This window comes from Suhomyces tanzawaensis (assembly GCF_001661415.1).
Source record: "Suhomyces tanzawaensis NRRL Y-17324 unplaced genomic scaffold CANTAscaffold_1, whole genome shotgun sequence".
Classification (NCBI taxonomy): domain Eukaryota; kingdom Fungi; phylum Ascomycota; class Pichiomycetes; order Serinales; family Debaryomycetaceae; genus Suhomyces; species Suhomyces tanzawaensis.
In genome coordinates, this window is record NW_017963636.1 from 1,268,429 (window position 1) to 1,289,931 (window position 21,503).

Consider the following 21,503-nt stretch of genomic DNA (forward strand, 5'->3'; position numbering starts at 1 on the left):
CTCAGGCCCCAGGGTGGTGAAAATTTTTAGTTACTACTTCCAAGTCTTTTTGTTTTAGCTTACAACACATCATCAAAAGTATGTACAATCATCAGACGTCGACACAGTGGAAGAGTCCTGGCTATCCCATCAGATCATCTGTGGCTGGCAACTGCATTCCCACCATGAATTGGTGCTGACTCCTCAGCTCCTAGTCCAAAAACTGGCAGAGATGGCCAAGTTGGAAATTTTTGATAGCCATGGACATAATTGGTTGGTCCTCCTCCTCTGGCTCACTCCTCCACCACCGTGGCATAAATCCGAACATTACTAACCTTTAGTGGCTGCTTCTGTCCCACATCCAAAGATTGTTAAAAAGTACACCAAGAAGTTCAAGAGACACCACTCTGACAGATACCACCGTGTTGCTGAAAACTGGAGAAAGCAAAAGGGTATCGACTCTTGTGTCAGAAGAAGATTCAGAGGTACCATCCCACAACCAAACATCGGTTACGGTTCCAACAAGAAGACCAGACACTTGATGCCATCCGGCCACAAGGCTTACTTGGTCAAGAACGTCAAGGACTTGGACGCTCTCTTATTGCACACCAAGACCTACGCTGCTGAAATCGGTTCCGCCGTTTCTGCCAGAAACAGAGTTGAAATCGTTGCTAAAGCCAAGAAGTTGGGTTTGAAGGTTACCAACCCTAAGGGTAGAGTTGCTTTGGAAGCTTAAGTGATATAATTATCTAAATAATTTGGTGGTTATTCACACTTCATAATAAAACACAATGTACATTTACGTCTTGAAAGCTGTAGAAAGTGGTTATCACGAGTCTTTGATTATCGTACTCCTGGGGAAGTAATTTCTGATCCTCTTTGCATGGAGATTGTAGTAACACAACTCTACATTTTAAGTACTTGATTGTACGCAGTAATTTTAATCGCATCTCTAATTTATTACATCACAAGCTGGACTTTTTACTCTACTCAACCCAACTAATGGTACAGCCCTTTCTTCAATACTCACTTCACTCAACCCAAGTAGCGGAACTCAGCACGTACAGCTAAGTCCCTAGGTCTACAATTATCTGTGAAGATCGGAATATATTGGAACAAACTATCTAGTAATGCATAAAAGAACCTGCCTTTGATGGCCATCGGTGCGTTATCTTCTTCTTGACATGGACCCAGATACGGCTATTGTGCTAGTGTCTAAGTGATGATGTTTTTTGATTTTGTAGCCGAGCTCACACAAGCCATTTTCGTCGATCTTCAAATCGCTGCTGTTCTTCAATGGCTTGTGGTTGGCTTCGACAAGTGATTTCTTGGGTGAGGCGGTTTTGATTGAGGAATCGGACGAGCCAGGCTTTTCGGGTTTTGGTTCGGCTTCGGATTGTGCCTGTTGCTCGTCCCTCTTGATTTCTTCCTTCTCAGCCTTGGCCTCGTCCTGCTCCACGTCTGATTCTTCCACTACTGGCAACTCCTTAACGTTCTCCTTTGAGGGTTCTGAGACAATGTCCAACATCGAACGGGCCCTGTGAGGCTCACTATCTGAGTGCTCTGCACTGTGGCTATTTAAGAATTGGCCGTTTTCAAACTCGGAAGAACTGCCTGCTCTTGGGCTGTTTGGCGGATGGTTTTCCTCTCTCTTCAACCTCAACGGAGTCTGGCTCAATGATGAAGCAGAATGTATGGAGTGATTATCGCCATCATCGTGTGCGGCTCCCAAATCCAACATACTTCTAAACGGAGTGCTGATGCCATCGGACTCTTCTGCATGAGTGAAAGTTCCCCTTCTTGAGGGTGCCTGGGAGTTATTTAAGGAATTGGTGCCAGAGTAGGACAGAGTGTTCGTGTATGGGCTGTTTTGGCCAGTACCAGGCAAAACGAAAGGATTGACCAATTGATCAGGGTGTTCATAAAGACACATCTCCAAGGTCTGGAACCAAGGGTCATTGAATAACATTTCCAAATCGTATCTTCTGCTAATAGAGGGGTCACAGAGTTTCCAGGCAACACGAGAAGCACCTGTCGATTGGAATTGGCTGGCCCATTTAAACTCGGAACCAGGTCCCTTGGAATAGTCCTGGTTATTCTTGAACACTGGATGGTCACTGGAGAATCTATCGTGGTTGAACTTATAATCTCTGTAGGCATGGTCATTGACCGAAGCACTTTGAAATGGAACCCCACAATATATAATACAAAAGAGCAACATACCCAAGCCCCAGTGGTCCATCTTGAACATATCGTATGCACAAGCCTTTGCTTCGGTAGAGGACTTTTCTCTCAAGATCATCACTTCTGGAGGAGAGTAGGGAGGAGATCCCACGTAGGCGGACGATTTCTTGATGGCAGACGCAAAATCGCCAGGAGTCTCGTGTCCATAATCACTAACACCAAAATCGCACAACTTGGCCACTCCATTTGCATCTAGCAAAATGTTTTCTGGCTTCAAATCACGATGGACAATGTCCATATCGTGCAAGGCCTTCAAGCCATAGGTGATCTGCTTGAAAATACAGTATCTTTCGTTCAAAGGCGTACGTTTCCATCCAGACTTGACGATGGTGCTGAAAAGGTCACCACCAGAGCAGAACTCCAAAACGATACCCCATCCTCTGGTCATATTCAGCTGCGATTGAATGCGGACTATGCCCAACACCTCAGTGACGTGCCTGCAAGTGCTTCCCTTCTTTGAGAGAATAAATTCCTTGACCACACGCTTGTAGAACTCGTCCTCTGTTTCCTTCGACAACACCTTGAATTTTTTCAATGCATACACCTCTTTCTTGTGGTTGATTGCGTTCACAATGCGGACCTCAGACGATCCTCCGTCTCCCAACCGTTTGACGCTGGCATCGATCTCGAAGTCCTCGAGGAGATTGACATGCTCCTGGTGGTACTCTGCCGGGAGGTAGTCGTTGGGATCAGCGACTGGGTTGCTCAACACACGAGCCCCGTCCTCGGCTCCCGACATATAGAACGAGGTGTTCTTGGGGGTCTGCTGGCTGGGGTTCTTGTTGATGCCATACGGGTTGTAGACAATCTTGTCGCCGTGGGCTGAAGGCACCAGGGGACCGGTGGTGGGCGACGGAGGGGGTCTGTACTGGGCACGAGCCGCGTTCTTGTTGTTGATGGACTGGAGGTGAGCCACGGTTTCGGCCTTGGAGAGCTTCTTGACCTCCTTGGGCTGCTGGTGGGGTTGCTGGCCGGGCAAGAGATTCTTGAGGTGATGGTGGTGCTGTTCGCTGTTGGAACGAGCACGGGTGGTGGGGTTGGAGTTGTGTCTCTTCAAGCTAAGGAAGCTGGGGGTCCTCGAGACCGACTCGTGGTGGTTGTGGTGGGGACTGGAGGTGGTGTTGGAGGTGTTGTTGGAGTTGGAGGAGGCAGTGTTGTGGCGGAAGAGTTTGCCCAAGCCGTGGGACTCGGACGAATCGCCTGAGTGCTCGGAGGCCGGCGACGAGTCGCCCTTGAAGAGGTTCTTGAGATGGTGGTGGTGGTGCTTTTCACCGGAGAGCTTCATGGTAAGGACTCAGTTTGACACAGTTGACACACGTTTGACGCACGCTTGACAGGTTGGCCACTCAAAGGATGCTTGCAGTTATAAGGACGACGCCAGAATGTTCTGCTTGCGGATTTCTGGACGATTTCCGGACGGTTTCTGGACGGTTTCTGGAGGAATTCTGGACGATTCTGGGCGATGTCTGGACGATTTCTGCTTGGCCATACAACCTGGGTCAATGGGTGTTTCCAGAGTAGTGAAGTATGGGTGCTGATTTGTGGATGAAGTTCTGCAGTTTGTCTGGGTGTTGTCTGGATTTTGTCTTTTGTTCTGTGAGATGAGAAATCCGGTTAATAAGGCGATATCACCACGAGGGGCGTGACTACGGGGCAGAAGCGGGCCTGAAGGCACGAATGGCGGGGGTGCGAAGGCGAGGCCAGGCGTGGGGGTGCCAGGCTAGCCACTCAACACCCATACTTCACTACTCGGGACACCCACCAGACGTTGGCCAGACATTGGCCCTACAACAGACAGACATTGTGGGGCCAGAATGTCGGCGAGGTGCGACCACTGGTGGGTGCGATTGGCCCGCCGTGCACTTTCTTCCTGGTTAGCACAATCTACTCGACGCCACCGAGGGGATCTGGGCCAGATCTGGAAGCCTGCGTCAATTGTCAATTGTCAATTGGTGAGCAGGTTGCAGGTGCAGCAAGTGTCTGTCCGGACAGGCCGAGTGGCCCCACGCTCACGATTTGCAGGTTTGGCGGCTACGTCATAGAACCGCTGGTGGGGGCAGGTGGTGGTAGCTCCAGGACTAGGCCCGGAGTAGCAGAGGTTGTGGGAGCAAGGTGGGCGTGTGGGTGGCGCCTTATTGGTAGGGACCCACCCGGCCGGCCAGTGGGTCGCTTAGCCGGACCTGGTTCTGGGTGGTGGCGGGTTTTGGTGGCCCGTGGCCTCCACCTCCATGCAGGGCTGCTACCCCTGTTCTGCCGCATTGGGTTTACGAGCACAACCCGCTGATGGCATGGAAGGTCACGGGAAGAAGAATAGCCGTGGCTACGTCAACCACCGAGACGAGGGCGGGACTGTCGCCTGAATGGGTCGAGGCAGACGCTCTGTCATGGTGCTGCTGCTGCCCAGCGGCTGATTGCACCCTCCACCACCGATACCACCGCTACCCACGCCCTGTAGCAGTTGCTGTTCTTCCACATCTAGCCAAGGACTAACTATTTCCGCGGCCCCGACGCCTCATTCGACACAAAGGTGGGCCTGGTGGATGGACGTGGCCAGGGCATCCATGGTCATGTCCGTTGGTGACGGAAATGTCACTGGTGCCACTGCAACACTGATCGTATAAGTGGAAGCGATCACATGGGACATTCGGTGATGCGAGGGAAGTGGGTGTGGCCAGTAGGGAGGTCTGTCAGTGATAGCAATCGTGGGGTCAGACTTTCGGTGATAGCCAGTGTGTGGAGTAGACTGACGCAGCATAGAAAGTTGAGTGCTTGCTGCCATCTCTAGGAAATAAAGAGCCTCTGTATGCCAGTATAGGGCAATTGAGTCTGTCACAGAGTAGGAAGTTGAGTGTTTGTGCCATCACTAGAACGAGTTGCAAGAGCCATGTATCTGGCACTGTATGCTATTGTCTGCTATTGTCTGCCACTGTCTGCCACTGTCTGCCACTGTCTGCCACTGTCTGCCACTCTACCAACGTATTCTGATCTGGCTGTTCCTGATCAATTGTCCCTTAACTGCACTGTAACCGTACTTAAACGCTGGACACCTTTCGGGGCCTTTATTTATCAATCCCAGTCCCGTCTAACTACCGCATTATCCGCAACGCACGGAATCCGCCAACTACTACAAGAAGTGAAAAATCCACTAAAATGCTAGCGTGGCTCGAAATTGAAGAGTAAATATGACGCTTGCCTAGCTTAATATTAGAACGAACTATTATAATTGCACATCTGCTGTCGAATTAAAACTTATTATACCACCCCGGTAAAAAAAGCACACAACGTTACACCAGCTGGCGAATTTGACACTATCTATCTATTCTCACAGTAGCACTTCCTCCCTTTTTGTTTCACCATTTTGATCGAGACCCTATTGCTTTCTTGAGGTACTCCACTTTCAAATATGTTTAAAATGATGCCCGATTGCCATTAATGCAATATACTGATCTTAGTGACCAGAAATTTCCCGGAATGATTGGTAATAATAAATTTACGACGATGTTATTATATCTCAGGGAGTAATCGAGCTACGCATGTGTTGAAGACACATTGGTCAGACCCATCACTCCTCAGTTCCACTTGCCGGTCTCTAGTACTATACTGACAACCACTACCGTCTCAATCTGAAATTCGCTTATTTTACTGAGGCTTCGTGAATTGTAAATCAGCCCATTGAACTGCCCCACCCTAACTAGGGGTCAATTTAGTACTACTACCCTCAGTATCATTTAATTGCATTGTAGGTAGTTTGAGAATTACAGAGCCATTCTATACCTATTATCCAATTTGTAAGTGTCTTCCCCTGACACTCGTGTAGATCAGCTCATACAAACTGACTAGTCGCATTTACTGCTACACTTGGGTATGAGAACTGGTATTACTAAAAACAATTATTAAGACGGGTGATATTACAGGAGGGCTCGAAGAGCATGCACCGGCATCTAGACGCTCTCTTCGTCGGAAGTCTTGTGGTTTCTCTTGATCTTGAAGAATCTGATGCCACCACCGTTGTCTTCCTTGGTTTCAGCGGCTGGCGCAGATCTGGTGAACGAGGACTCGTCACCGGCTGGTCCAGCGCTGGTAGGCACTTCGTGGTCTCTGGTACCGTTGACGTTGGCCAAGTGCTTTCTGTAGGAGGCCACAATCTTGGCAGAGAAGGTGTTAGCCCACACAATGAGCAGGGTGACTACCGATGCCCACAAGATGGCCATGGACTTCAACCCGATGTGCGCATTGAGGTTGTCGTCGTTGAAGGCGTTTCTGGCCAACACCACCACAGCAGTCTGGAAGGCAGCAGTGGCAGCCACGAAAATCAATGCCAAGGTGATGGTAAACACAATGGTCTTGTGGGTGACCATAACAAAGCCGAGAAGGAACGACACGGAAGACAATCCCAACGCAATGAGGGTGAATGCGAAGGAAAAGCGTGACAAGTAGTAGTAGGTGCTTCTGTTGGTGATGAAGTCTTGAGGAACTCCCTGGCTGGTGTCGAAGTTGTCTCTTGGCGAGATTGGGTAGGCAGGACCGGACTGGCATTGGCTGAAGTCGTCGTACTCACACACACCCCAGAAGGTCCAGGCACCCTCTTGGGGAGCGCCCTGGATGCCAGAGGTGTTGGCACGGATCCAGTAGAAACGGTTGAGTGGGAAGTGCTTGCTGGAGCCTGACAAGACCGTGAAGAGCAAGAGGAGGATGGTGCCCGCCAAAAAGAACTGGTTTATGATACCGTTGATGAGCTTCATGGTGGTGACGAGTAATAAGCTGTTGGCGGTACTTGACGAACTGTAAAAAAACAAATTGTAAAAGTGAGGGAACTGGAGCAGGTTATATTTTAAGAATAGGCTACAGGATGTTTTTTTGGGGTGCTTATTTCATTGTCATTACCTATTTTGATTGCTTCCCAATTGAGAATTAATGGCTGAGACACGCTACAAACCTACATTGAGGGTCACCCGAGTGCATATGTCTATTGAGGGCATGATGGTGACGGGGGACTTGACACGATGAGTGGGAAGGTTGCTCGTATGTTTATGTTTGTCCAGGGAGGGCTCGGGGCACCTGCACACGGCATGGTTGCTTACCGGTTAGGCATGAGGTAAACACCAGTCATGCGCACCTGGCCTAAACAGGAAGGTGGGCGTGGGGAGCGGCTGAAATAGGCCGCAACCCACCCGTTTCGGGCGACAGGTGACTCCGATCACGTGGTGCGTGCCACCACACCAATCCCCAGGCCACGGCATTGAAGTATGGGTGCTTGCAGTGGTAGAGGCTTCTGCCCACTACAGACGCCGCCATCGTAGTCGCTGAGACTCCCTGTATTCCAACCCGTTTCACCTGCGCCTCCAGTTGCTGTCGCCAGTTGGCGACCGAGTGACACGAGTCACGTGGCGCGCGCCCGCCCGCCACCACGATTGCTGTTTCGGTGCATCGTGCCCGGGCTCCTATGCTATTCCAAGATCAATTTCAGCTAACGAGATTCCTAACTGTCGTCGTCGTGTCCCCATTCGGTACACCACCCGTACCATGTGCGATTCAAGCACTTTTTGGGAGGCCCTGGATCCTCGGGATCAGGTTCCGCCGTGCTTGTAGTTGTGCTGGTGGTGGCCTTTTTGGTGCCAGTAGACCCAGCCGTAGATCCAGGGGTTTTGGTGGAAGACACAGCGGGTTGTTTGTGGCTCGATGTGGAACGATGGGGCCGTGGTTTCAACGGATTGGGCAAGAACGGCTCGTCGTCCTCGTCGTCGTCGTGGCTGGTGAACCGCCAATTGAAGCAATCTCTGCATGGAGGTTGTTCTTCGCAGGGGGCAGTCTCGTTATACTTGAGAATTATTTCATCAATCACCGTATGGATCCGATGGTTCAAAAGATTCACTCGCCAGCCCTTGTCGGTTACCACGTCGTAAACGCACTGCTTACCAGTATGGCACGCCGTTTCCATGGCGTACCCCGCAACGTTGCACAGACTGGACGCCCCGTTGCATACTCCCATATAGATGGGGTCAGCCGTATTGCCAAAGTGCCAAATATTTTCGCGATGCTTGGGCAACCCAGGTGGCTGGGGCAAGTGTAGTCTCTTGGTGGCCAACATCTCTCCTGGAGCCTCATAGGCCACCACGGGAAGGCCATAGGTGCGTCCTAATAATGACGCCAATGCACCGCCCAAAGAGTGACCAGTCACCCAGATGGTGTGGTTCTCGGGCGGATACAATGCGGTGACGTTGCGATACAAGTCGAGGGTCGCCTGGTAGTACCTGTCCTGTCTCATCAACTCCTTTTCCAAGCAGTCCTGGTTGCAGGTGTAGGTCTTCTCGTAGCAGTCACACACGGTGGTCCACAAGTAGCTGATACGAGCGCAGCAGCATGAGAAGAGGAGATTATCGTTGACTTTGTCGTCAGGCACGGTTTCTTCGGGTCCTGACCCTGGCAATCCGGCTGCACTAGTGCCCTTAATGCCAATGACCACCGTCTTGTTGTCTTCGCTGACAAACACATGGCCCCGCATGCCAGCGTCCTCCCACCCGAAGTTGATGTCGGGGTGGTCCTCGTCGGGAATCCATCCTCCCACATCGATCCAGTCCAGACGACGCTTCTCGTCGTCGTCCTCGGGAAACCGCACATAGGCGTTGGATGAGATGGTAGCCAACGACACCACGGTGTCCTTATCCTTGACATCAGGGATCTCTACCTCCGTGTCCTCCTCCCACTCCAAGTGGATCTTGTTGAGCACTGCCGGCAGTCCCTTGACCCTCATGGCATACGCCAAGTACGTGTCAAGAAACCCTGGCGTGTGTCTCTCCTTCAACCGCATTGCCACACCCTTGTGCTGGGCCTTCTTGATCGAAAGCTTGATGTCAAACGGATTCTTTCCGTGGTGTACCTTGGGCCAGTCCATCTGGTTGTAAACCGACTCCAAATGCTGGGTATCTACGCCTTCGTCGTTCTTGTTGCTGGTTGCCAGAACCAACGCCTCGAAGTGTGATCTATGCTTCTCCAAGTACGCTGGAGTCACGTCCAACCGCCTGTGTATCCTGAATTTGTCGCCCATACCGTGGTGGAAGATGTGCTTCAATTGGAACGAATCCGGCGACTTTGGTAGCACTGGAACGTGTTGGAACTCAGCAGGCTCATCCTGAGAGACCAAGAAGGCAATGGAGGGAATTTGAACCACCCCAAGCCCAGAAGGCCCTAGAACCATCGCCATCGCCACAATTGTGAGGATGATTGTAGCCAATTTTTTAGGCCAGGACGTCCTCCAGCGAGGACTTGGACGTGGCAGGCTGTGTGACGGTAAGCGCACCTTCTCGTCCTTCATGGTGTATCTGGCAGCAGTAAGGACTGTTGGGTGCTAATGGTTGGCGCTTATCAGGGCGGTGGTCACTAATTACGCTATCGCGGCGGATCGGTCACGTGCACGGAGGTATAAATTGTTGGCTTAGAGACTGGGGCTCAAATACGGCTGCTAAAGGAAGGCAGGGTTTGCTAAGTACTGGTGGGGTATGTAATAGATCCAATTTTAGTGCAATTGCCATTTTTGTCTGATTGGTTGTAGAATCACAACGGAGAGAGAGTATTTGCCATTTTCGACAGATTATGCTGGAAGTGTAGAATTACGGAGGGATGGGGTCGAATATAAATATTGCAATTAACAAGATGTTCTTTAAAATGGTCGATAGTGTAAACTGTATAACGTGGATCAGTTTGCATACTTGGATTTCTAGCTGCTGTGGTATAGTAAGACCGTTTGATTGGTTAACTGTTCTCGTACCTTTTTCTGTCGTCGATCCAGAGCCAGGGAAAATAAACTGAATGGAATCTTCCAAGAACTTTTGCAATTGGTATAACTTGTACACTCTAAATAGTCAGGAATTTGGCAATCTAAAGTGTCCCGCATAATATAATATATCTGGATTATTGGGGCTATGATAGAACGACCGGACACGGGTAGAGTGGTCGCAGAATATTTGCTTCAACATGATAATATTTGAATCTCTCTCTCGTGCCCTCGTTTTGAGATAAGATCCCACATGTCTATCCGAAAGGTGTTGGTTTCGTACAAGTTTAGATTTGATTTCTTGCGATCTGCGAGGGTGCTAAGTCACATTATAGTGAAGCGGACACAGTAACAGTTCCAGTTTTGCTAGTATATTTCTTGCTCTACAGTTAAGAATACTTCTAAACTTCTTAATGCTGATAGCCTGCAGATGTCAATTTTTCTATCACTTCTCTATCACTTCCAGAGCCAAGCCCTATAAATACTTATATTGGTATTTATTAGGGAGAGTTTCGCAGCCAAGCTTCTGGAACATGGCTGCAAATAGGAGATACAGAAGACGAAGAAGCACTAAATGATGATTACAGTCTTCCGGTGGTTCTGGAACTATCAGAGCTGTTTTCCCCTCATCAAATAATTGGGGAGACTAATATCGCCAAATTCGATTCTCCTTCCTTCCAAAGCGAAAATGGGGTAACAACGATGTAAATAGACACCTCCTAAAACCCATTTTTTAGTTGACCTTCCCATCACCATGGATAGAGAGCAACCGTTAAGACCAGGATGAAGATCATCATCATTGTATCCATTGTCAGCATCGTCACAATTGTCAGTGACATCGTTAATTTCAATGTCGCCGTCAGATATGCAAACTCAAAGGGCAGCTTCTGTAATCCGCTTCCTCTTGCTGGATACATCATGAAATAATGATATATCAGGAGTCCTTCAAGCCAGAAATAGAACGGGCACCCCAGAAATCAGACGACTGAAACTGAGATCAGGCCGAAATGAAGCTAGATCTCAGCAACAAAGCTATTTGTACGAGGGATAGCACTATTTGAGTAGTTGGCTCAAAGTAAGCGTGTGGATGGATTTTTCCAGAGTACTGTAAGTACGGAGAATTACTTCAATTTCCCCCACTTTGATGCAGTATGGTCTTGAGTGAGAAGTCTTCTCTCGCCGACCCGTTTAATGTTCTATAATCTAGGAGATGTCTAGTCTAGGAATTTAACTAAGGAGCCATCGCCAGCCGGCTCCAAAAGGTGGTGTCTCAGGGACACCACACGGATGTCCCGTACCACGGATGGAGGTTGGCCAGTAGCCGCAAGCTCGGCGTCGTAGCTGTGGCGGAGGATCTTGGCGAGCTTGGGCAATACTTCCGCAAGCACCTCCGGACCAAGCACCCGGTTGTTGTTGTAGAAGGCATTGGCCACGAGTGCCGTGAACAAGTCACCGCATCCGTTGAAGCTGCAGTCGATCTGGGGCACGGGGAAGTAGAAGATGGACGGTTTGTCCTTGGAGCCAGCCGCAAACCCAACCGAGTACATCTCACCGTCGATGACCACCGACGAGATCACCACATAGGGAATGTGGTACTGGCGGTGAAACTCGACGAGCGCAGATCGTACGTCCGACCAGTCACTGAGCTTGGTGTCACTAAGCACCTCGAACTCGAACTGGTTGGGGGTGATCAACGACACATGTCCGGAGCCAAAGTACTTTTTGTACATGGGAACCACGTCTTCAGGTACGTAGAGGCGTCCGTTGTCGCCTAGTACTGGGTCCACGATCCATGCGGGGTGCTTGGCCCCTTGCTGAGCGTACACCGGAATCAAGTGGTCGTAGATTACCTGCATGGCGCCAGCGCTGGGAGTGTAGCCCGTTAAAATCAAGCTGTACACCTCGTTGAAGTTACCAATCTCCTTCAACCCCTGAAGAAGCTCATCCACCAAGTGGGGGGAGCTGGCGCTGCCAGCAAACCGTCCATAGCCAGGATGGTTGGAGAAGTTGGTGGTGTTGACGCCGTCCACGTCCCATCCACAGTACTGGAGTGGAAACACAGTAGCCCTGTTGCCCACGTAGCCATGCGCCACGTGTGACAGGATCGAGAGGATGCTCTTATTGGTCATGGTGGTTGGTGGCGACTGATCTGGTGAGGATGGATTGGTTCCTGCGACACTGGGTTGGACGACATCGCGACACGGTAGGTAGAGCATGGATCGAATTTATTAATATGTAATATAACGAGAAGGGATGGCCAGTTGGGGTGAAATGGTCAAGAAGCAGAGTAATTGTGTCCATTTAATTGGATAGAGAACTTGGAATCAGAAAATCAAGTATGTTGCAATCTCCCACCGACTTTTCAGCATTTAAGGATTGGCAATATTAATTACATTAGCCAGTTCAGTAGATAAAGCTGTGGCTCAATATCAGGAAATTGTAATGATCTTAATGATTTTGAATCGAACATACTCGCAAGTCTATATGTATCGTACTAGCCATGTCCCGAGTTTTTACTCGCTCTTTAAAGATAAAGAGGTAAAGTGCATTTAAATAATACAGCCGCTACAACTCTGGCACAAGAATGAGCCAGGGCTATCATAATTCTTAACTTCAGAGTTATTCTTTATTATTGTCATGTAAATTTTTTTATAAAATATAAACTCCATCCTTCAGAGTATTTTGCAATTTTCACGGCTGAATCCATGTCATTCCTCAGCATCAATTTACCTGATATCCATCAGAATAATCCAGCCCAAGCACCGTCGCGCTGCAATACCCCACCTAGCACGAGTTTCTTCCCAAGTACTGAAGATGGTGACACCTGCTATACGCGACATTCCCGCGACACCATGACACCGCGACACTGCGACACCAAGATACCTCCACCATTTACAACCGCCAGTTAACACGTAAGACTTTCTCCACCAACATGTCCCTCAAAGACAGTGCCACCCTCGACGTGGGATACCCCGTTTATGACACCAAGTTCGTCAACAACAAGACGCTATTGGTTGCTGGCGGTGGCGGCGAAGGCAACCACGGAATTCCCAACAAGATCACCGCGATCAAGTGCAGCTTCAAGGTAGCTGATTCCAAACGAAGACTCCAGCGGTTCCGGGAAATCACCTTGCCAGCCAATGAAGACTCACCTCAATGCTTGGATACCGCTCGTATCGCTGGCGACGATGACTCCGACGTGTCGGTATTCGTGGGGTGTAACCAGTCGTCACAATTGATCAAGTCCATGAACATCAACAACAACTTGAGAAAATACGTGTTTACCAAGGACGAGCACTTGCGGTTCGTAGATGCGGTCCAGCTCGAGGAGGAGATCACTGGAGACACCAATGACTACCCCAAGGTCGTCCGTTTGACTCCCAGCAACTCTGCTGGGGTGTTTATGACCTCGACCGTGCCCTCAGTGCTCTATGGCTTCAATCCCGAGACCTTGGAGTTGAACTTCAAGTACAAGCAAGAGGCCAAAGCCGAAGTCAAAGACTTCCACTTGAGTCCCCACGACAACGGCAGTACCGTTTGCTACATTACTGCCAACTCCATCTCCACCATCTCCACCACCGCTGGTACTGCCATTGCGTCCTCCACCAAGAATGCAGCCTTGACTAAGGAGCTCGAGAAGTACAATCTTTCCAAAATACGCTTTATTGACGACTCCAACGTTTTAATTGCTGCTAGTCTTCGTAAGTCCACCGGTGCTGTGCTCCTCCAATACTCTTTGAAGGACCAAAAGATCACCAAGCAATCTGTTGTCTCAAACAAATTCAACAACATAGTGGCAATGGATCTTGTTGCTTCCAAAGATTTGGTTGCCATAGCAGGAAACGACTTCTCACTCACGATTCTCAAACTCTCCAACTTCAAACAGTTGAGATCATTCAAAAAATTGCATCCATTTGCAATCACATCTGTTGCCTTCTCACCAAACGGTACCAAACTTGCTACCGGTAGTGCAGCACAAAAGCTTCATGTTTTCCGCATCCCACCAACCCTCGCCCAAGGCAAGTCCACCATCGGCACCTTATTCCAATACTTGATAACCATCTTATTGGTTGCTCTCTTGGGTATCGGTCTTCAGAAGGGGTACGAAAATGGCCAATTGGAGGTCTACTATGAGAAATCAAAAGTTTATGGAAAAATTGGTTACAAATTCGCTCAAGAATATGCAACTGAAGGATACAAGTTTGTAAAGCAAAAAATTGATGAAAGATCTTCTAAGGCAGAAAAATCTTCGAGTGAATACTTCACTGTGAGCTCTTGGTCGGACGACTCGTCTCCAGAAATTACTGGTGAGCATGATACATACATCACCAATTTTGAAGATCTGAGTTCTATCGAAAGCACAGAAGCATCTACAACTTCAACTTGGATTAGTGAGTACACTACCGCTTCCACCACCTCTGTGGTCCCAACCTCTGAATCTATTATAGTTTCAGCTGCCACTGTGCAAGACGAGGTATATATTTCTGAAGTCACGAAGAATATTGAGCATGAGACCAAAGATGAAGACTTGGATACTGAATCTTTCTTAAAGAATAAAGAGAACTATATTGAAACCACAGTTGTGGATGAACCAGTTCCAGCTGCTACCCCAGTGGCCGAGACTTCATCTATTGAGACTTCCGAAGTGGCAGATCCTGAACCTATTGCTGCTGTCCAAGATGAGGCAACTGCTTCCCAAGATATCGATTATGCTAGTTTTGAGGATGAAGCTCAAAGCAACAATTCATCGGCCATTGAAACTAGCGTGTCTTTTACTTACACTGAAGCCCAAGCGACAACTGAACCATCAAAAGTTGAGGTAGAGGACGTGGAAGAAATTTTGGAGACTCCTGAAGAGCTCGTTGAGGAACAAGAAGAAGTTCAAGAAGAACAGGAAGAACAGGAAGAACAGGAAGAACAGGAAGAACAGGAAGAAGAGGAAGAGAAAGAGGAAGAGGAAGCAGAATTAGAATCCGAGTCAGAATACGAAGTAGTATATGAAGATGCGATTGAAGAACTTGCGTCTGACGCTTCTGAATCCGAAAACGGGCAGGAAGTGATTGTGGAAGAACAACCATTAGAAGCTGTCGATGCAGAGGAAGTACTTGATGCTCAAGATGATGCAGAAGATGAAATCGATTCTCTGATCGAGGTTGAGGAAATTATTCCAGACAGTCAGACTGATCATCAAAGTGAAGAAGATCAATCCGAAGAGGAGGTCTCTGGTAATGATGATACCAATGTAGATATCCAAGAGGAAGAACATATCGAAGTTATTGAAGAAATTTCTGATGATGAATCTACAGAAAAAATTGTTAATCCAGAAGTTGTTGAAGAGCAAGGTTCTGAAAGTGAAGAGGAATTGGTAGAAGTGATTATTGAGGAAGAAGAAGACAAAAATGAAGAGACTGAAGCATACGAGGAGCCAACTGACAAGCCATTAGTAGTACAATCTACTTCTAATCTTGAAATTTCAACTGATACTACTTCTGAAGTTTTGGCAACAGATGCCCAGGTACAGGAAACTAGTGAAGTTGTAGTGTCAGTCCCTTCTGAATCATCTACGGAGAACTCTTCTGAAACTTTGGAAGAACTTACCCAATCCATTTCGGAAAATGCTGAAGCAGCCATCGAGTCTACATTGGAGGAGACCTCATCGCTGAGCCCAGAGCCAACTGAAACTAGCAAGCCGGTTATTGCTTCAACCGAAATAAGCACCGACACTGAAGTTGATCTTGAAAGTTTGACTGAATCATCGACTATTGAATTAGAAGAAGCTGTATCTTCGGACAGCTCTATTAGCGAACCGGTTTCAGTGACCATTACTACGTCAGTTGTCGTCACAGTCGAAACTACCAAAACACCCACCAGTTCTGAATCAACTGAGACCCTTAAGTCCTCTAAAAAGGTCCAATCTAAGAAACCAGTTTCTTCACAGCCTTCATCTGTGTCTGAGCCTTCTGTTACATCATCTGTCGTTGAGTCAACTGCTGTCACATCCTCTGTCCAGCCTTCTGTGTCCACCGAAACCAAGCCAAAGAAGACCAAGAAGGTTGCAAAAAAGAGCACCACCACTGCCAAAACCACCACAACCAAACCACCAAAGAAAAAGGTTGTTCGCAGAACCAAAACTGTGAAGGTGAAGAAACCAAAGACAAAATTGGAAAATGATGAGCTTTGATTCAATTGCCCCAGCGCAAGCCACCATACGGATACTACGATCTAATATAGACCAGTATGAATAGATAATAGACCAGTAGTTTACCGCGTGATTCGTATCATGTGACCTGACCTGCTCCAGGATCGCAACGCGTAGTTTAGGATGATGATCTACCAGGCCAGAGCCAGCCAGAGCCACTCTAATTGCCGTTACAGCCCTCGAGCTGCCACTATCTGTGTTTGCTAATTTTGCCTGGAGTTCACCAGCCATTTCAGGCCAAAGTCCCTAATAGCCATCACAAGGCCCAAACCAACCACCACACTTCTGCATTTGCCTCCATACAAGACGCTCCCATCACCGATGGCATCCCACTTTACTGCTCTCAGGAGCATCACAGACCCCTCAGACTGGAAAACCTCTCTGCTTCCTGAACTTGCGGAGTTGGACACCTTGCAGCGGTGCTATATATGTAAAGAGTTCTTCCGAGCTCCCGTGATAACTAGCTGCAACCATACCTTCTGCTCCCAGTGCATCCGTGAGTACCTAATCACCAACAACTCGTGTCCCTTGTGCAAGACAGAACTCTTCGAAAGCAATCTCAAAAGGCATATACTATTGGAAGAGATAGTAACTTGTTACTCGCGGTTGCGACCGCATATATTGCAGCAGCTAGAGAAGAAACCAGAGGAGCAGGCGGTGAAGGACTCCGGAGGATCTATTGAGGGCTCCAAGAGGTCCGAGGAGCCTTCTGATGTAATTGAGATCTCCGATGAGGAGGTTCCTTCCAAGAAAAGAAAGGTGGAACCCAACGAAACCGTCACCATCCCAGACAATGGTGACATCGTGGACTGTCCCATCTGTGGCGACCAGATGACAGCAGAGGTGTTGCAAACTAAGCATATCGATGACTGTTTGAACGGAAGAAAGCCTAAGCGCACGCCCAAGGCCAGACTGAGTGGCATTGCATCCTTTTTCAAGCCTGCTGCCAGTCGTGGGAGTCCGCCAGCGTCCACCAGTACTGTTTCAGCTCCATCGCCCCAGATATCGCTCGGAAATGCCAATTACTACTTTAACGAAGCTGCAAAACACAACCAAGAGAGCAGGAAGCTCCCCAAGCTCGATTTCCTGTCTCTCACCACCCCCAAGTTGAAGGAGAAGCTCTCAGCACTCAAGCTTCCGGTTCAAGGCACGCGAGTGCAGTTGGAGCTCCGCTACAACCAATACTACGTGTTGTTCAACGCCAATCTCGACAGCAACAGGCCCATTGCCGAGAAAGTGCTCCGACAGAAGCTCACCCAGTGGGAGGGGGCACATCTGGCGTTTTCCAGCAGTTCTGGCGATCTCTTCACCACCCGCACCTCGCTCAGTCACAAGTCGATTACCGATAAAAGCTTTCTGGTAAAACAGTGGAGACAAGCCTATGGCCACGAGTTTCGCGAGTTGATCAGAGCAGCCAAGGCCACGCTAGCAAAGGGGTCCCTGCCCCAAAATGGCCTCCCAGAGCCACCCCAACAGAAGGAATCGGCACAAGTGCCAGAAGCGAGTCCTGACGGTTCCAGCGGGCTCTTTGTGCCCGCTGATTAGCCCAAACCACCAGCCTAACTCCTACCAGCCACCATCCTAACTCCTGGCCCAAACCACCAACTAACTCCTGGCCCAAACCCCGTCGATACCCACGGCGCATTGCATTACCCAAATAGTATAGACGTTCCTGTGCATTGACCACCTCCGGATATGGAACCACTCATTAAATATCCGTACTCAACACTCACCGTAGACTACCACTCCGACACTATCTTCGCCTACCGGCCCTATCCCCTCTTCCTTACCCCCCTCTTGCTTCCCCCCCTCCTCCCCCCTCCTCATCCTTCTCTCGCTAATCTCCGACTGCCTTTTTCGTTCCTCCCGCCGTTGCACCCATAAGTTCCGCGCGATATATAACCAGTTCCAGCCCAGAATCATCCCCACCCACCACTCCGGCTTCAACATCACTGGTGCCTTTTTCAACAAAAGCGCAATGCCTGATGAATCGCTCTACCTAACTACCTACGAAACGGCGCTAGCCGTAGTGGCCACCGCCATGAAAAAGGCCAGACTCCGTCTCGACACATTGGTGCTAAACTCGCTCATGGCTGGCATACTCTTCAGCACGGGCGGTATGCTTCACGTCAACGTCCAGGCAGGAGCTCCAGAGCTTCTCCAGCTGAATCCCGCCTTAGTGCAGTTGCTCCAGGGCTTGGTGTACCCCATCGGGTTGTTCTACGTGGTGGTGATGGGTGTGGACTTGTTTAACGCCAACGTGCTCTACTTCAGCGTGGGCTTGTGTCGAGGTGCCGTGTCGGTGCTAGACCTCTGTACCAGCTGGTTTGTCACCTGGTGGTTTAACTTGGTGGCCAACATCTTCGTTTGCTACATCATATGCAACTACTCCCATGTCACCCAGCACGAAAACTACGTCAGAGGCTCAGTGGAAATCCTTATGGCCAAAGCTGAGTACTCGTTCGTCGACACCATGTTGAAGTCCATGGCAGGTAACTTCTTCGCTGCGCTTGCCATCTACTTGCAGTTGATGGCCAAGCCGTTGCATGTCAAGTTTCTCATGATGACATTGCCAGTGTTCAGTTTCGTGTCCATGGGCTTTACCCACTCGGTGGCTGATATGTACATGGTGATTATTGGCCTCATTAACCATGCACCCATCTCGGTTGGCACAGTTGCCTGGAAGATCTTCCTTCCAGGAGTCATCGGAAACATCATTGGCGGATCGTTTTTTGGGGTGGCAGTGTGGTACTTACACTTGGTGGTGGTCGAAAGAGACCAGGCTGCTTTGAACTTGCCTGTGTACGAGGCAAGAGACGAGCAGCCAGATTTGAACATGGACTCTAGAGTTGTGAGGGTAAAATCGCATGACTATCCCGAGGAGTTCGACGAGAAGTCCAGGCTCGACGAAGTGCCGGATATGAACAACGCTTCCGGCGGCGAAAACCAATTTCTCAGAAGAATTTCTACCACTTTGTCCAGGGGAAGTACCCGAACTCTCAATAAGGTGGGAAGATCCCCCAAAAACGTTTTCCCAGTATACGGCATGGGTCCTCCTTTGGAAAAAGAAAACTCCGTAGCTGCAGGCCATTATACAACGGTTGATGACACTTACGACAATGATGCGTATTCGGCGTACACTGCGCGAGAAAACTTGGATACCACCTCTGCAGAGTTCATAGGAGATCAAATCAGGCGTGTGCTAACTCGAAGATCCAGCAAAGCTCGAGATTTTGAGGCAAGAATAGAACCCTCGCTGATGAGACGGCAGTCAAGTGCTTCTATCCAACCCCGGCCTTTCCGGAGTGCACTTACTACCACCAATGCCAATCATTCCTTCAAGAACTATCCAGATGTTGCCCCAAAAAGACCCACAAACTCCCATGCACCTGAAGCCCCACTAACATATTCCTCTATGACCAGACAGGGATCTGGTCTAGAACCAGTACTTAGTGGTCCTGAAAAATCTGCCTCAAGCTCAACTACAAATCAGGGATCAGAAACTCCTGTAAGTCAGGATGCATTAAAGGTAGAAGATTATCTGCCTTAGGAATACTCCATTGTAATATATTTATAGATTAATTGAATCACTTCATTTCAGTTGCAAAAGACAACATTAGGATTATTCCACTGTAATAAACTCACTTATTATTTCAACCACTTAATTCCAGTTGCAAAAAGATATATGAAAACGTAAGCGTTGTTCCAACTGCAAAAAAGAATTATTTGGACGAGACAGGAATCGAACCAGTGACCTTTTGCTTGCAAGGCAAACGCGCTACCAACTACGCCACACGCCCGTAATTCTAATAATTTTCAAAGTAATATTAACATATTTAAGCTGAAAAGAAGTCATGAAATTGCCTTTTTTCGCCTTTAAGACCTTTTATGGGAATATACTATCAATTAAGATGGTTTTCTTTCTAATTTGAGAGATTTCCATAATCTTTTCGGTGACTTTAGATTATTTTTCACTGAACTTGGTGTCAATTCTGAAGTAAATGCAAATATTATGACAATTATCTATTATTAGACTATTATAGTAATATCAATCAGCAATATTCCTATAAAAAGTTTTTAATTAATTTATGAATTTTCAATAATTCTTCGATTATGCTTTTGTTTGAATTTCGCAAAATATTTCTAGAATACTAGAAAATTATAAATTGATATCCTTATCGAAACTTCTATTTCTAACCCCATAACAATGAAAAAACGAATAGATCTGGATCAAGCTATCACTGATCATCCAAAAGATCAATTTCCGGTCTCTGTTTCATGCCGAGGAGCTGAAATGTACCGCGCATTTTTGACGCGAGTAAGCCCCACATTTGACGTGCCGAAAATACCTGTCAACCTAGTAGTAGAAAGTATAAACGAGGACATTTCAATCCGATCGTGCCTTTACATAGTTAGAATGATCTCGTACATTTATTGAATGGTTACATAGTTATTTTAGGTGATTTAGGGGATCAACCGTACCTGGATCAGCTCATTTGAGCTCACAGGTTCTTTTATGGGTATTAGCAAACCATCTACACTGTGGGCACCCCTTCCAGTCACAGTGCAAGGTCATTTCGCAGGTGGCACCTCCACAACGTCTTTTTTGCAAATTGACAGCAGCTTCGAAGATACCGTCACGCTTCTGCATGATCGCTTCTTCTTCATCTCCAGTGTCCTCTTGAGCGAGTTCATTGAGCCAGTTGGTCACATTCACAAAGGACTTCAACAGAATCAGATCTACTTCGTTGTTGTCCTGATCCAAAGATTTGACCAACAAGGTGTTATCGTTGTGCCCCACGTCAATATACTCATAGGTGTCGTTGGACTGCTTATCGGCCCAATCAACATATTGAACGTAGAGGTGTTGGTCTAATACTTGTGCTAAACTCATTTTTGTTTGAATTCTGATGGATAAATGGATTGGGCCCATCCATATTTATACCTTTGACCTGGTACTCCAGAGAGCGTGAATTATAATGATAGGTTCATGGCGGGTTCCAGCTTGCTGGCATGCACTTCAATGCCTTAATTTAAGGTTTAAGACAGCTTGCTTCGCTCCATACAGTGAAGTTTCAATAGTTCCAATTTCCATAGGACAAATCACCCGACAGGACAAGGTCTAGAACCAGCGGACGCAATTCAAGTATACGTATTATTTGCTCTAGATATGGCATGAAATTTCGTCCATTGTTATGGAGGTTTGGCTCGATAAGCTCTTTTTCCGATTCGAGACAACCGCGATTATCCTCTACAGTTACATTGATAAAAGCCTCGGATTACACACATCTTTCGTCGGGCAAAGCTGAC

At 48.1% G+C, this 21,503-nt stretch overlaps 8 protein-coding genes and 1 non-coding gene across 9 annotated transcripts; 4 read left to right on the forward strand and 5 right to left on the reverse strand.

Annotated features, from left to right (window-relative positions):
• Positions 1 to 239: 239 nt before the first annotated feature.
• Positions 240 to 715, forward strand: RPL32 (60S ribosomal protein eL32; the record flags this gene model as incomplete). The annotated part of the gene is made up of 2 exons (XM_020208791.1): positions 240 to 252; positions 321 to 715. The coding sequence occupies 2 exons, from the start codon at positions 240 to 242 to the stop codon at positions 713 to 715; spliced, it is 408 nt and encodes a 135-aa protein (XP_020066986.1).
• Positions 716 to 1,147: 432 nt separating this feature from the next.
• PTK2 (protein kinase) lies at positions 1,148 to 3,508 on the reverse strand (the record flags this gene model as incomplete). Its single annotated transcript, XM_020208795.1, has 1 exon — positions 1,148 to 3,508. One exon carries the CDS (start codon positions 3,506 to 3,508, stop codon positions 1,148 to 1,150), a length of 2,361 nt encoding a protein of 786 aa, XP_020066987.1.
• A 2,656-nt stretch (positions 3,509 to 6,164) lies between these two features.
• Positions 6,165 to 6,965, reverse strand: SUR7 (Sur7p; the record flags this gene model as incomplete). Its single annotated transcript, XM_020208797.1, has 1 exon — positions 6,165 to 6,965. One exon carries the CDS (start codon positions 6,963 to 6,965, stop codon positions 6,165 to 6,167), a length of 801 nt encoding a protein of 266 aa, XP_020066988.1.
• Positions 6,966 to 7,702: 737 nt separating this feature from the next.
• Positions 7,703 to 9,418, reverse strand: ATG15 (triglyceride lipase; the record flags this gene model as incomplete). The annotated part of the gene is made up of 2 exons (XM_020209129.1): positions 7,703 to 7,817; positions 7,881 to 9,418. 2 exons carry the CDS (start codon positions 9,416 to 9,418, stop codon positions 7,703 to 7,705), a joined length of 1,653 nt encoding a protein of 550 aa, XP_020066989.1.
• Positions 9,419 to 11,208: 1,790 nt separating this feature from the next.
• CANTADRAFT_3926 (putative pyridoxal kinase) lies at positions 11,209 to 12,123 on the reverse strand (the record flags this gene model as incomplete). Its single annotated transcript, XM_020208799.1, has 1 exon — positions 11,209 to 12,123. One exon carries the CDS (start codon positions 12,121 to 12,123, stop codon positions 11,209 to 11,211), a length of 915 nt encoding a protein of 304 aa, XP_020066990.1.
• Positions 12,124 to 12,926: 803 nt separating this feature from the next.
• Positions 12,927 to 14,128, forward strand: SEC12 (Sec12p; the record flags this gene model as incomplete). The annotated part of the gene is made up of 2 exons (XM_020211387.1): positions 12,927 to 14,082; positions 14,118 to 14,128. The coding sequence occupies 2 exons, from the start codon at positions 12,927 to 12,929 to the stop codon at positions 14,126 to 14,128; spliced, it is 1,167 nt and encodes a 388-aa protein (XP_020066991.1).
• A 2,407-nt stretch (positions 14,129 to 16,535) lies between these two features.
• Positions 16,536 to 17,633, forward strand: RAD18 (E3 ubiquitin-protein ligase; the record flags this gene model as incomplete). Its single annotated transcript, XM_020208419.1, has 1 exon — positions 16,536 to 17,633. A coding segment is annotated over one exon (1,098 nt), but the record flags the coding sequence as incomplete, so codon positions are not given.
• Positions 17,634 to 17,987: 354 nt separating this feature from the next.
• On the forward strand, positions 17,988 to 21,459 carry CANTADRAFT_93101 (uncharacterized protein; the record flags this gene model as incomplete). The annotated part of the gene is made up of 2 exons (XM_020211968.1): positions 17,988 to 19,468; positions 21,428 to 21,459. Exons 1-2 carry the CDS (start codon positions 18,172 to 18,174, stop codon positions 21,457 to 21,459), a joined length of 1,329 nt encoding a protein of 442 aa, XP_020066993.1. The 5' UTR covers positions 17,988 to 18,171.
• On the reverse strand, positions 19,921 to 19,993 carry CANTADRAFT_t39. Its single transcript has one exon. It is a non-coding gene; the product is annotated as a tRNA-Ala (tRNA).
• Positions 21,460 to 21,503: the final 44 nt, after the last annotated feature.